At 37.0% G+C, this 16,329-nt stretch overlaps 1 protein-coding gene across 2 annotated transcripts in view; it reads right to left on the reverse strand.

Annotated features, from left to right (window-relative positions):
• BABAM2 (BRISC and BRCA1 A complex member 2) overlaps positions 1-16,329 on the reverse strand; it is a 151,187-nt gene that overhangs the window by 38,262 nt on the left and 96,596 nt on the right. For both annotated transcript variants that reach the window (XM_015857415.2, XM_015857417.2), the window contains exons 8-9: positions 2,130-2,229; positions 108-178 (exon numbers count right to left, since the gene is read on the reverse strand). In XM_015857415.2, coding sequence (XP_015712901.1) covers positions 108-178; positions 2,130-2,229 — 171 coding nt within the window. The remainder of the gene's footprint in view (positions 1-107; positions 179-2,129; positions 2,230-16,329) is intronic.

A 16,329-nucleotide genomic window follows, 5' to 3' on the forward strand; every position in this document is an offset into this window, starting at 1 on the left:
TGGGAATGACCAGACTTCATCCAGATATTGGCGACAGATCCAAAGACCATGTACATAAAACAACACTTTCTCCATGCCACACAAAATAATGCATGAAAAAAACTTACGTTCCAAAGTGACTCAGGAAGGCTGCAATGTACTCTCTTCTCTTATGGTATCCCTGAATGACATATTGTACCTCAAAAAAAAAAAAAAAAAAAAAAAGAAAAAAAAGAAAAAAAAGAAAACTAAAGAGAGAAGCTATAAACACAAACCAAAGTTAATCTATTGTATATCACTTGTTAAGGAAGACTCAGAGGGTTCTGAATCTGAATCCCACATTAGCTTGCATGGTTGTACTAAAGAAAGCTAAAATGCTTCTAAAGCAAGGAGTGCACAGCAAAAATCTTCTAAAGACACCTCTTCACTCACTTCTAAATAAAGCTTAATATTTTGTAATATACTGAAGTACCATTTCAGTAAGCAAAGTAAGGAGTGGAAAGAAGAAATGCACAACCTTGCCTTGCTGAAGCTTAAGTAAGGACTGGTGATAGGCAAAACAATTACCTGATGTGACAGCTGGCTAAGTGTAAAAATCAAATTCAGGTTGTAAAAAAAATACATAATTTAACAAAGGATCTTGCATGTTTTCAAGACAACTGCACCTCCAACGAAATCTTCTCAATACTACACTTTCTCTGAGGTTTCATGCTGACCCAGGTAGCCATCTACTCAATCCAGAGTATAAATTTCTGATGCATTCTATGTTTTGAAAGACTTCCATCCTGACTCAAGCAAAATCCAACAATGCTAAAACTGGAAGGCTTAAGGCAAAATTCTCCTTGCATCATAGATGTTTTCTTATTGATTTCAATGGGATTACTTAGCAGAATAGTGTGAATAGGGTTGACCCATAACAGAAACGAACCAAATACTACCAGGCTGAAAGCATGTCTGCTTACTCTCAGTAGTTACAGTACGATACAGTACATGACTCCTCATTTCCTTTGCCTTCCAGAATGAAAAATAGTACTTTAAAATCTTCTTTTCTTTACCAAACATGAAAAGAATAGCAAGCATATTTTTCTTTGCTACGGTAATATTAGAATCCCTGGGCTGGCAAATGCTTTCCTAAAGTTTTTGACAAACTCTTAGCTCTCAGCAAGGATTGCATTATCTTGTACCCCTTAAACTATTCTATTTGTAAACCAAGATTTATTTCATTTTATAAAGAATTAAAATTATATTGAAGGTTTTGTGTGGGATCTGAAATGTTATTTTGGGAAAAGGAAAACATATGATAAGTTTGTTTAAGGGGCTTTGTTTAAAAAGGGATAAAAGCAGTCCCGTGTATATGCAGATGTTCAAAAGCAAGAAAAGTAATTTTAACAGAAAACCACAACAAAAACAACTCTAAGGATAGATTCCAATCTAATTATGGAAACAGAGTTTGAGGAACTTTTGCTAAAAGATAAAATTATTTTCCTCATTTGGACAAAGATAAAAACCATATAGAGATACAATTAGGAAATATGTAAAAGGAAGATTCTTAGATGTTGACCCCTAAGCTTTGTATTGAAAAATACACTTAAATGATGGAGAAGCCTTCAAAATACTGCACTCTTTTTTGTTTAAACAGCACACCAGCCAGAACACAACCTTTTGAGTACATGCAACCTTAAGTAGCTATTACTATATAAATATCCAACTAGGCAGCTGATTCCATTCTTTTGGATGAGAAGAAAAATCAGCAAATCCTCTCTCAAGCACTCAGGATCTACAGTGATTATGATATGAAAACTTCAGTATCTTTTGACTGGAAAAATTATTTGCAAACTACCCACTTGTATTTACTAGGAAAACAATATACAACAATACAGTGTTCTATGATACAATAACATTACATTTTGAACTGTAGCATTTCACAATAAGAAAATCCATGCTACGATCTGACCCCAGATGTGCTCATTCACCTAAAAGATTCATTATATTCAATACACTGCTTAGGTACGCAGCTCTTAACAAGAAGTTATTCATTGTGCAGATCACCTCAAATATGCCCTAACCGAACTATCTAGCAGATGGAAAATCCCTGATATACAGTACACTACATCAGGGAAAGGAAAGTTGAGTTATCTTCAGTAACTTACCTTGTTTGTTAGTAACTGGCATACTTGGGGTACATAGTCAATTAGACAACCTCCACCTGGAAAGGCTGGGATGTGAAGGGCAGATGATCCTCCAAGTGCACTAGAAAGAGAAGTTAGTTTAAAAGTACATCACATATGCAATCTCCAAGATTTTGAGGTTATTTCAACAGAGGTCTCTTGCTCTAAGCTTAAAGGCAGGGGACCATAAGGTGGAAAGGTATTTTATTTTGTGATGATACAAAAGGTATTGAGTGATATCATCTATTTACCGTAACTCTTTGATCAAGAATATCACTAACACAAAGCATGCTCTCAGGAAATACTTTTCATTACAGTTTCTCAGTCTCTTCAATCAGATGCACAGTAAAGATACCTTCCCGTATATGGATTCGAGAATTTTGATGTTTGAATTACTCAAAAATCCATCTCCAGTCAAAGTTGCTAAGCTTAAGTGCAATAATGTAGACTGAAGAGCAATAAATGGCCAAATGCAAATGTCAGCCATGCCACTCGTTCCAATTTTGGTCCTTCCAGTACAATGCTACCTACTAGACCAAATGCAGTGATAGCCAAAAAAGATTGCATGTGACATATGAGGAGAGGCTGAAAGAAATGGGTTTCCTCAGTCTTACAAGAACATTGAGGGAGAGAGGGTATCTGAAAGGGGAGTTGAAGACCTATTGTTATTGGAGCCATACTGATACTGAAGGCATATTGATACCTTAAAGTATCTGACTGAAAAATAAAGAGAAGACTGAGAAATAATCTTCTCAGAAGTACAGTGATAGCATGGAATGCCGTACAGATATGCTATAACAAAGGAAGTTTTGGTTAGCTGTTAGAAAGTAACCAAAGAGTAAAAGAGGCCCACGAGACCTGGGGACTCTCTGTCTTCAAGGTGCTCAAAACTCAGGTGAACAACTGGCCCTGCTTGGAGAAAGGAGTTGGCTCAAGTAATTTCCAGAAGTTGCTGCTGTTGATGAGGATATAAACTCCTTCAGTGTGGAAAGACGTAGCACTTTTTATTTAAATCAGGTTGTATAAGGCAACAACCAGCTACAGTCCACGCTACTTTCTTTCAGTCATTTTTCCTAAGGTTTTCTTAGAGCCTTTTACTAATCAAAACAGATACAAATTTCCATTACGCACCGTGGCTTACATTATGTACTAAACATCCAGCATCTTGTTGGGCACAATTAAAAAGCTTCAAAACCTAAATTATTTTATGGCCTCTTATTTACATGAAAGATTAAACTGCATGGAAACAAGGATCTTCTCTGCAAAACAAGTCTCTTGCTCTCCAGTGGGACCTGCCCTTGTATTTTCCTCAGTACTTGATAACGTATCACTTTGCTAGGTATAAAGGTCTGCAGTCATACTCCCCTTTGAAGGAACAGAGCCTAAATAAATAAAAAAACAAACTTGTAATGAGGTATATGGAAATCTGCTACTCAGGCAAAACAGTCTGGGTTAAGCAGACTGCTCACCACATGGAACAGTTCTGCAGGTCTGGATTTTGCATATGTAAACATGAAAGAAAAAGCCTTGACTACACTACATCTACATAAAAAAGAAAAACAAACAAAAAAACCCCAACACTTTTCTAGCAGAAGTTACGATTTGATTTATTATTATTATTATTATTTAAATCCCATTTCCTTACTGCTATCCACTTATTGGAAGTATTCACACGGGAATGCAATTTTGTTACGTGTGAATGTTACAAACACTAAAGCATGACTATTAGATTATTAATAAATTGCAACATTTCTGAAATGCTTGTTTGCTCTCAGGACACTGAAAACATACTGGGTCCATCAGTCTTTAATGCTGTAGAATTAAAGACTTGCCCCTCCCGACCAGTGGGCTGTGAGCCTTACTTTAAGACACTAGAATAGAGTTAAGTGAGTCCGTAAAATACTCCAATCTTACAGACTGAGCAAACAGGGCTGTCCATTTTGCATCCTGCCTTGCCTCATTTGTAAACAAGTCCAATTCCCGCTGTGAACCAAGATTCCATTAGAAATACTCACATGACTAAAGAAGAAATTACAGGCTCCTCCCTTCATTACAATAGCAGGTATGAAATTAGGAGTAATTGCTATCAGATTTCAACGGAAATAAATTCCCAATCCTTCATTACCAGCTTCCAATGCATCTTTCAGAGTGAACTGCTATGGTCTGTGGTTAAGGGCATCCCATTTTACCCATACTCATATTCTGAAAGTAGTCAATTCATATAATTTTTATTTGTTTATTTATTTATACATAGCCAATCCTCAAATGAAAAAAAGACACAAGGTGTGGCTTTTGAACGAGAGAAAGAAGGCTGGAATTTACACAGAAAGAAGGCTGGAATTTCTGGTGTAATTAACCTCCGAAAACAGAATAAAGCAGTGCAAAATGTAATTTAGGTTCTGTAGAAATAATTACAGGTAGGGAAAATTAAGAGCAGACAGACAACTTTGTTCCTTCTTTTGGGTCAGAGATTTTACCTATTAAATACTGTAATAAAATACTGCATTTGCACATGATCTTGCCTCCTAAAATCTCAAAACTTTCTATACACACTCAGTAACACAAAAGAAAACTACTGCCCAGAGTAGGATATGACCATGCCAGTCTGTAACTCTTGCATGTCAAAGGGGCACACTTTCAGCACATTACAAGCAAGAAACAAAACAACAGGCTATCCTTCCTTTGACCTGATGATAAACTTGCATCTGAAGAAAGAAATGATTTCATGTCAAAATGAAAAAAGCACATGTAAAAAGTGCAAGGAAATACATAAAAAAGGAAAAAAAACAGGAAAGGGAATTTCATAGAATGGCTTGGGTTGGAAGGGACTTTAAAGCTCATATAGTTACAACCTCCTGCCATGAGCAGGGCTGCCCCACTCCAGCTCAGGCTGCCCAGCACCCCACCCAACCTGGCCTTGACACCTCCAGGGATGGGGCACCGCAGCTTCTCTGGGCAGCCTGTGCCAGTGTCTCACCACTCTTTTGGTAAAGAATTTCCTCCCAGCATCTAATCTAAATCTTCTGTCTTTTAGTTTAAAGCCATTCCCCTTTGACCTATCACTATCAGACCATGCGTCAGCATCCGTCCTGTTATAAGCTCTCTTACGAACTTGGAGGCTGCAATAAGGTCTCCCCACAACCTTCTCTTCTCTAGGCTGAACGAAGCCAGCTCCCTCAGCCTGTCTTTGTAGGAGAGCCCTCTCATCATCTTCCCAGCCCTCCTCTGGACCCACTACAACAGCTCTATGTCTTTCTTGTGCTGGGGGCCCCAGATCAGGATGCAGTACTCCAGGTGGGGCGTCATGAGGGCTGAGTAGGGGCAGACAGTATCTAATTCCTTTAAGTAGGCTTTGAGGGACATTAGAAAGCAAGAGCATAAGAAAAAGAAAAGTGCTGTTTGAAGTCTAGTAGAATCTAGGAAATTGTTTGCCTAGAGATTCCTTCAGTGCAAGCTGAAGATTCCTGCAGTTCAGCACTGCCTTTCAGACAGCAGAGCCCCTTAAAGGACAAATTTTACATAGTTTGGTTTGTATTTAAACTTTCCTCTTGGTATAGTTGTCATACATTCCTCACAAATACAATAGAGGTTTTACCCCTGAAAATAAAAACAACTATAGCATCGCAGTATCAGGTCTCACAACATTCATTTTGTCAAGACAACCAAAAAACCATCATGAGTTAGGATGAACAGTTGAGTCTCAGAGCAGCCAATCAGAATTATAGGTGCGGGGGTTTTTTTTTGTTCCTTTTTTTTTTTTTTCCAGTAGAGTGCTACTTTATAATAACTAGAATTCTAAAAGATTCTGATAGTGACTTTCTGTAATCTGTTATCATTATGAAACAACTGTTTTGGTGGATGCTTTTTTATTAGGGCTGGTACCGGATGAAGATAAATACATGATAGATCCACCTATCTATGAGATAAGAACGCATGAACATGTTGGAAGGCAGAGACTAAGATCTGTTGGCCTCATCATTTTATTCATTTGCCGTTAAACTAAGTCTGCTCAGCTCTGCAAACCATCTTCTTACATCTGTTTTTAAGATAGATCAGAGACTCTGTTGCAGCAAGTTCCTGCTTTCTTGGGTTTCTAGTGTCACATGCAATGGGATTCTGATCCACTTTTGGCGAATTAAACTGGATTTTGTGACGGGCTCCATAATGAATTCAACAAGAGCAGCAGTCAGCCTACATTAATAGTAGTTCTGTTCTGTGGCACACTAAAGTACAAGTGCAGACAGTGTAGCTGGAGTATGTTTACATTTCTGCTGTTGACTGGTGCATTCCAAGTGACTTGCTCTGTCTGTCTCTCAATGGATCTATTTATTCAAGCCAGCATTTAAAATAAAAAATTCCTTCCCATATCTTGATAGCTTGTAATTACATTAAACTGTATTTCTCAAGAACTAATCTTGAAAAAAGACAGCATTATTTCATAGGTTTACAGAAGTGACTGTTGTTTTCCCAGAGTATTTAGCTGTACAGAACCAATTAGTTCTTCTTCCTTACAAAGATCACTTTTCTTGGGAAGACAAGGAGTGATTCCAAGTCTGAAACTTTGCTAGGCAAAGCAGGATTAAAGGCACGGTGAAGATGATCCTAGTTGCTTCGCTAACCCACTCCCTACCTCAAAACTTCCCCTATGCTCTCTTGAGCGTGTAAAGCCTCCCTAAAGTCCTTTCCTTCACCTCCCTTTCTCTTTGTAATCCATTCCGCTGGCCATTTTCTTGGAGCAAAAATATGTATGGGAAATTTTTTCTTCATCACTGGCACTTTTGAACTGAGTCTGAAAATGAGAACTATTTCAGACTGGGCCCTGCAAGAATACCAGTATCACAGTCTATAAGTTATATGCTAACACACTTCATGGTGCTGCAGACAAGTACCCACATGTCATACTCTCCATATATTTTGCCCTCGTGGCTTTTACCTGTTACACTCCCCTTCTCCAAAGCTCCACAAACTTCTATTCGAAAGAAGTATCACCATCAAAAGAATATCTAAATAAATTTCTCAGGCTCTGAAAAGATAACCTGCACAATGGCTTTTTAGTCTAGAAGAGGGAAGAGTCAAACCCATCAATTTGTGAAGGAGGTCCAGCATGGTAACAAGAATTATTCCTGAATGTATTATTTCAGTGGCTGTGAAGTTGAAGGTTTGTCTAGCTTTAAAATATAAATACACACAAAACTTGCTTCTGCATAGAAAGACATTTTATACTGTTTAAAATAACCAAGAGCTTTTCTCTCAGTGTAGCCAATATTAAAACACATTGTAACTACTTACTAGAGAAGGAAAGTAGACTTTAGACCCTATGGACTACAGCCCTTTATTTTACCAGGATACACCCTTGTTAACTCTATGTAAGTTTTCACCTGCCCTATTTTGAAACTGAATCACATTTCAGACCTACACAAACATTTGTTACCCATGACGGGCATAAGCGAGAATAGCCTGAAGCACATGGAAAGAAATTCCCTTCTTTTTGCTCTTTTTTCCTGTTTTAAGAGACTCATGTTATGGGCTTTGATCTCTTTCCCTGTTCTCTTTCTCCTTTGTTGCTAAAGTAAATAGTTCACTTTTTTTTTTTCTTTTCTTTTCTTTTGCAGTTTCATCATTTTAGTGCATTACACCATTTGGCACAGGAGAGGTAAGGAACCACATCAAATAAAAGCACGTGACCACAAAAGCCTGAAGAATCATGATCCCAGATTCACTGTAAGTTTACCATTCTTCAGACTTGCTCGACCATCAAATCCTCCCTATCACATTAACAACACGCTGCTTTGCAAGAGCTGTGGAATAATGCTTCCTTCAGCAATACAGAGCTTAATAAAGTAACAGAACATTACTCCTATTACTGAGAAATCAGTCAGCCTAGGCTTGTGACAGGGCTTTCTCCTCTTTCTGGTAACACTGGATGTAAAGCAAACATAATTAACAGATCATTTGTCAGCACCTGTAATCAGATCTACTACAAGGTAAAGTGCACCCCCCCAAAAAATTCCCATTCTATTTTAGTGGCAAAATCTACTGACCCAAAATGCCTCATTTTTACAGGAATACAAGAACAGTTTTTACTTCAATCAGCTTAGATGAAATGGCAATGTATGTTTCTACCCAACAGATATGATCTTAGGCACTGCTGTTATTGAAAGCAAAAAGAACCAAAACAACAATCACAAACAGACCTAGAGCCTTGATCAACAGGCCACAAGTCTGACCATTAGCACCAAAAGGATAATACCACCTTTCTCTCCTTGACCTACTAACAGTTCAGAGTAAATATTTCTGAGCTCCTCCGGACTGGTGACTGGAAAAAAACATGAAAATAATCACCGCAAAAAAGAGAAAACTCAGAGTAAAATCTACTTTTGCTTCACAGGCTGTGCAGAAGACCGCAAGGAACTCATTCCAAGCTCCACTTGTACTTCTGCTGACTTTGTATGTTCTAGCGAGTAATTGCAACCATTCTGCTTGCCCACCTATAATGATAAGACGCATACATCAAAGTACATTAAGGTTTCATAATCTTCACTGAGTAGCATAAAAGCTGTCATCTGCAAGTGCTAATGAATACCACTTTTTATGGTATTCTGCTGTAGGTAAAATAATCAAAAAAGCAGTTTCCTCTAATGGATTTTTTCATTGGACTCAAGGTGGCTTTACCAACAAAATATTTACATAAACTGCACGGAGTCTGGGTTCTATGGCATTTTCATTCATCATGTTTACACACAAACTGTACCTCCAAACACAAACTGCAGGAGAAAACCAAGTGAATGCAAAAGAAATTAAGAGAAGACTTCTCTGTCAGCAGAATACAGATTAACTTAACACCAATCTGTAAAGTAATATACAATATAAAAATCCATGCAAAGGGACAAGAATAAAAGCAGTCTATTTAAAACCTATTAATACTATTAAAAAAATCTCTCGTGTTTAATGCATGAAATTATGTTTCATAATACAGTATGAATATACTCTGAAAAAGAGAATGTGAGCAGTTCCCCAGACTGTAACAAGAGTGTGCTTGTCTGCTCTCACAAATTGTGACAAATGTTGCTTTTGTGTTCAAACTTACGACACTTAATGCCCCCCTCTGTTTTGCTACAAAAAAAATCCCAGCAAGGTGCATTACAAATTTAACATGCTTAGTCACTCAGAGCAGCTTGGTTTTGGAAAGGTTACACATAACCATCAGATATTCATAACAACCAGCGTAAGAACTGAATTTAAAGGCACTTATCCTCTCAAACCTTTTTGTTGTGTTTGCAGAAAGCCTTAGTTACTAATATTAATTTCCACCAGCGTGGCATTATTTAGGGAAAATAGTTATACGAACACCTGAAAAAATTGCTGGAAGGCTCACAGTTTGAACAGGAAGGCCTGGTTCCTGTCCCAAGGGACGTGCACAGTCTGGCACTGCACACACAATGAGGAACTAAGCAGCAGAGACTGAATGACGCGGAAGGAGGAGCACGGGCTGCAGTAAAGAGATTTCAGTGTTTATAATAGGGGAATATTACTTATTTGTAGAGCATTTTGTGTATTTCTTAAAGGAATTCTGGCTGCAAACTCAGAGAAATTATAGTAAGAAGTGAAGAAAAATTTGTACAGAGAATTAAATGCAAACAGCCAAAGCTTCTCCCACCACCAACAACAAAGAAAAAGAAAAGAAATAAAACTTTTAGAAAAAAATTGAAGAAGTTGTTGGAAGAAAACAGACATACGGAGCAGCAGCAAATATCACTCACTGAACAAAAAAGACACGGATAAGATAAGAACACTGGCAGATAAGGAAATAAAGAGAACACTATGCAGCCCTACAGAAAGAAAAAAAAGTTAAGAAAGCAGCAAGCAAAGATTACAGGAGCAATTCAAGACACCAGGAGAAAGACTCTATAGCTGAATCTACTGTGTGTTCGACTGGGGTCTGAGGAAGAACAAGTGTGAAAAAGGCTGGAAACGTGCCACACTGAGGTAGAACATGATTTTGGCTGAAAAGAAAAGGTGTTTTTTTAACCCAGTTACAATAATTTTTCATCCTGTGACCATTTGAAATATCACATACTGTTCAAAATGCTCCACTATTTCTCCTTAACATGGACTATGAAGGAAAATAAGTCTAACCTGAAAATTTACTTCTGAATTAACTGTTCTTTAGAGATACTCTTAAATGACCTGTTCTGCTGATATTTATAGACCACTTTAACTGTGAATGCATTGAGGGTCTTCTAGGTAGTAATTAAGAAAAATACTGCATGTTGAATCTTTAAGGGAAAAAATGTTTTGAACTCCTATTTCAAACCAACAAAAAATGGTTTACATGCAGCAAGAAGATAGCTGGAAATTGTAAACTTTTGCATAATCAAGGGAAAAAAAGCAGTGAGCAGTGCTCTCAGTTGGAACAGCAGGACTCAATAAATTTATGAAAGGACTGAGGATTTATTTATGGTGAGGATCACTGGAAATTCCTCCACACTCAAACATGGGTGGTATGTTACACAATGCTTGTCATTGTTTAAGATACCGATCTGCTGTTCTATAATCCACTCTACTTTAATGATGAAGATCACCCAAACAATCCCATTGAACAGAATATTTATAACAAACGTGTGAATCTTCCATCTACTCATAAAACAAATGACATAAATAACTATTTTAAGATGGGTATCAGTTACATTTATGAACATGTGCCCTACATTTCCTAACATTTATCAGTTTGTGGGCCTGCATTCAGTAACACTGAGCACATGTATTATGTCTCACTGTATTATGACTGCCCATACAGCAGGTGCTTTTCTAGTACTTATACAAAGACCATCTAACCACCCGTGTCTTTATCGTGAAGCAGAAAAATAAGTCAAAAAGTATAACACTCCATTTCCTGTCTTACCAACTTATCTCACCTCTTTCTAAAGAATATTCACTTCCTCTAACTTGCAGCCTTTCTGTGTTCAGTAATTGTACTTGCTTATACCATTCCTTGCTTTATGTTCCCTAATCGATTACTCAAATTACAGCAATTATCTCTTGTTAATCTTTTCCATATATTGCTTAATGCCCAATGGCTTCAGGGATGCTATCATTTTGTAAACACACTATTTTTATGCCTCTCTGCTATACTAGAGATATGTTTTTCTGCTTCTCTGCTAAACTAAGACTCAGTAGTAGACTTTTATGTTTAACTGTAGACTTAAACATATTAACAAAGCTTATGGATCTCTTCAACCTACAGAAACATTTAGTGTAAGCAATGTCCTGTCCCTTGCATCATCAGCATCACATTTGATTAGCTTTGATGAAGAACAAGAAAGGCAAAGTACTGAAAGGATAGGAAATCTTGCAGAAAATTCTCAGAAATGAAATGAGAGCAACATGCTGGAAAACTTCTGGATATGAAGTTGAGCATTTGGGTCATCTCTAAGAATGCCTGAGGGAGGAGGAAAGTTAGAGGGGAAAAATGTTTTTCTTTCATACATCTGGCTTCTGACACTGATTTCCATGTGTACACAGCATGATTAAGGGGCATTCTTGCTCAGATCTTGAAATTGGCTTTATCTTATGTTCACAAATGATGTGGAATGCTACAAGTCTGGTCTGGTGCTTCAGCTACATTCTCCAAGAGGCCTAGTGAATTCAGGTTTTATGTAAGCCAAATATGTTCACATGTGGATGCAAAGCAAGAGAACATAAGTTTTTCATGTAAACACAGCCACTGTGGTTTGACAAAGTAACAAGAACCATGTTAAAGCCTTATTCGTTTAACAAGATGATACGAATCTGCCTGGATGGTTTTTACAACCCCTTTCAGAATCTTTACCACAGGCATTTCTGTAAGTGTGTTTTGCTCTCATGAACATAAATAGTTCAACATTCATTGTAACATACTCTCTTCCAAACAGAGGGAAGCAGGACTAGGCATCCCATAACGCAAAGGCAGCCTCTGGTAGGTGGGAAGGCTGGGAATAATCATCAGTAGCAAATGTTTGCAGTTTTAAACTCTAGTTTACATCAGATGTAACAGGGGCTCCTTCTGCAACAAGATCGATGCGGATCTACTTCAAAAACAAAAAAGGCAGAAAACAAAAACACAGGTCTTTGTTGCATTAAAATCAAAATAGGGACTGCATTCACAGTTGAACTGGAAACTACCATTAGCAACTTAGAGCTGCACTTGGTCAAAGGGTGAATGTCCAGGTTTTTGTTCTCACTGACGTCTCCCTTCTGCTCACGGAGCAACTTAATCAACACACATAGTGAAATACAAAGGCTGGAATGAAAATACATTTCACAAAGATTCAGTTCTTACTAGTATAGGTTGAGTTCATATCATGTGAATGTATACATAAATCAATCCTGAGGCTAATGTAGACACTTGCATCCCATAAACTTACTTTAATGCATGTTCTCTCTTTCCCTTAGAAACTGGAAATATTTACTTAGTTACTGAAAGACAAAAATTCCAACTTCACAATAGTATACCTAAATATCTTTCAAGGGTTTCATTAACATTACGTAAATGTATAAGGGCTTGAGTGCCTTCCCAAGATGAAGGCTAATCTACATCTTAAAGAAGATGGATTTATGATCAAATAAATTTTCTGTCAATGACTTTCTGTCAATGGTGGCTTATTTCCAAGTAAAAAATCTAGCACTGGTTAACAGAGATGTATTTTTCAAAATAAATTATATAAGAGATCCCATTATCTTTCATTTGCTCCAACTTTTTTTGACACATAGCAATGTAATGTTAATATTATTACATGAAAATGTCTAGATGATAGTCTGATAATCAATCAATCTGATGAAGACCATGATGTCTCTTTTAAACTACTGTTATTGTCTGTAATGGTCTAAAAATATAAGCTTTTCATTGACTAGAGTTAAATGAATCATAACATAATTCTTTCTTGCTTCAAACAACTTAAATAATTCAGCAACCTTTCCCCCACTATAGAAGATACAAAACCAAAAACATTATTAAATCAGAATTTTGGCTGAGAATGTTTATGCTCTAACTGCATTTGGCTGTTTCTACCAGCAGTAAATTTTAACATGGCATTGGAATCTTACATGTTATCCATGCATGTTTGTGAATTCTGCATTTGTATGTCTTCAAAATTCTTTAAAGTTTTATTTATTTAAAGTCTTTAATGTATGAAAGAAGCCATGCCACTAAACAGTCTGATTTTGCTCACCACTTCCATCCTTGTCAATGACTGATATGAAGACTGGCAAACTCCAATTTTCATTAACAACTCTTTCAAAGCTGTGTTAATGACATTTGATAAGTTACCATAGCCACAAAAGCAGCTACAAAAACATATGTAAAATGTACCAATAAAATTGATTATTTTCTCTCCCACATCTCTTCTTCACATGCGTGTGCCTGAAGTTTATGATTTTCCACTTTAAAAACAAGTTGCTATCTACACTGTATTGAAAGCCACGAGTTCTGTGTTTTATTCCAATTCTGCCAACAGTTTCTGGAGTAAATTAAGAGAAACAGCCTCAGCCATTCTTTCCCAGTCTTTGTAGAACAGAAAAACACATAGAGGTCTTGGACTAAGAGAGACCATTCTAGGAAAAGAAAAAAAAAACAACAAAACACCAACAAACTAAAAGCCAACAAAAACCCCATGACCTCTGCAAGAAAATTAGAAAACAGAAAATATCTTACAGCTCTCAGCACCTCATACTTTTATTGCCGGAAAGCAACAGTTAAGGATGACAGAAAAACATGGAGGACCAGAAGATTATTTAGAAGTAAAATCAGAGTAGCATTGCATTGCTCTCTGTAACACATTTCTCCCTCAAGGCTGTAAAATGTTCTAACAATGTATAATATTGTTCATATATAACAGAGACTGCTGCAAATCCATTCCTATACAATCCATGTTAAAGTTTATGTCAGGGAATAAATACTATTCTACACCAGTAAATGCAAAGTACAACTCACACCTGCTTCAAAAGTTGAGTACTGCAAGAATTATTCTAGCAGGTTCTCAGCATCTTTCAAGGTAAGGTCTGCTCCTGAGTCATATCAGTTTACCCAGAACTCTTCCTCCTATCACACTGTCCACAAAATCTCTCTGGTACAAGTTGCTATGACAGGTTACACGTTTCCTCCCTTTAAAAATGTGCAGAAGTCACTGCACACTGCGTACACCATTCATCTGTAATTACAGAGGCTTATGATTTTGATTGTACACAACTACACTTCTTTACTGTGCAGATTTGTCACTCACGAAGGTTATTTTTGAACTGACTGAAGAATGTCAAAAATGAGACCTTCAGTATTATTTAAACCTATAAATAGTATTTTAGAATTCTAGTTTGTCTGCAAACCCTGGGGCAGGAATAGCTGATTTGGGGTGTCTACATGCTTAGGTTATTATTTTGTTGCAAAGAACAAAGTTCTCAGAAATCACAGGCTCCTGGCTTTTTCTCCTGTTTCCTGTCTTCAACATGCGGGCCATCATTGGATGTTTTTAAGAGAATGATAATGAATGTGTTAGCTTATGAAGATTTTAGGCATGCTGCAAAGCTGGATTAAAAAAAAACAACACAACACAGCAAACTGACCCAAAAAGGACAGCAAAACACAGTTCTGAATTTAAACCTAAACTTTCCTGCATTTAGCCTCTGTTCATCTGGCTTCTTTCTGCCAAACGCCTGTAGGCCTTGCTTTTAATAGCTGCTACTATAGTTAGTGCTTCTTCAGCTGCTGCTGAGTTTTTGTTTTCCTTAAAAACTGCAGAGGTTAAAGTCTGGAGCATGATCTTAACAATCTCCTTCCTTCAGACTTTTCATCTCACCCTGAGGTCAAAGTGAAGATGCAGTTCCAAGCTACTACAGACGACCAATTTCACTATAGATTAAGAATTGGCTATAGCATTAAAAAAATAAATCAGTTGTTTTCTAAGGGAAAGATGCAGATGATCCTCTTTATGCAGATAAATTCTTATCTACCTAGACTTGAAATAAAAACTGTCTTAGAACCACAGGATTTTGGAACCACTTTAACTGTTTCCATGCTGAAAAACAAAACAAAATGAAAATAACATGAATTACTGCCCTTAAACACATGAGCTTTATGTGTCTAAAGGACTGCTATAATATTCCAGAGATGTTGTCCCGATATTTTATTTCTGAATACATAAAAGTCAATGTTTACCTAAATAATAACAAATCACAAACAGCAAAAGTAATAAGGAACTCACAGAAAAGGCACAGCTAACAAAATTTGGAACTACTATACCGCATAGGACTGATTATTTTATCTGAGTTGTGTTAAAGCCACAGTATGAGTTTACTCCTTATTAAACACCAAAAACCCACAGGAAAGACGTTCAGAGTATCTGTGTCAAAGGAAAAGCTTCAAATAGTGTTCATGCATTGTAAGGCGTGACAGAATACATTGAGGACACAAGTCTTGCCTGAAGAGAGGTTTTTTCTGGCATTTAACAAAGCATAAGGTCTGATAGAAGCACTTCCAAGGATTAGAAGAATATTCATTATTTATTTCTATCATATTGATTCACAGTTTATAAAATACAGTTGTACAGAAAATTCAGCCTGTCCTTTAGGTGGCAGTAACAGAGATTACTTCCTTTAACTGCTTGTATTTATGATATTACAAGATCTTCATATTTTTGAGACTCCTTTCATTTTACCATATTTCTTTCAAAATGGACCAGTAGGCTCAAGTGTTTGTAGGGTAGAAGCAAGAGAAACGTGTATGCACACACAGCACAGATCTCCTATGGAAAGAACACTTATTAAATCAGATTAAAAATCTACCATGGCTTTCCTTCATTCGACTTATCTAAGGAAGAATTACAATTCCACTGAAGTCCTTGGCAGAGCTCACCATTCAGAACAGAGCCAAATCCTCACCCTTAGTCTGGACAGTGAACTACACAAACTCAAAAGGAAATAAAGAAAGAAGAAAAAAAAAGAAAAACAACTCCTCCAAACCAATCACCAACCACCAAGCTGAAAGCTTACAAAATAAATAAGCCTCAAGACTGCTAATACAACATCAATATCCTACAGTCCTTATAAGGAGAGCATGCAGGTGCATACTCAGATAATCATTCTCAAATAGGTTTGTTAAACCTGACATACCAGAGGAGAGCATAACTCTACAAAGGAGCAGAGGAAAAACACA

The sequence above is a fragment of the Coturnix japonica genome, chromosome 3 (genome assembly GCF_001577835.2).
Source record: "Coturnix japonica isolate 7356 chromosome 3, Coturnix japonica 2.1, whole genome shotgun sequence".
Lineage (NCBI taxonomy): Eukaryota > Metazoa > Chordata > Aves > Galliformes > Phasianidae > Coturnix > Coturnix japonica.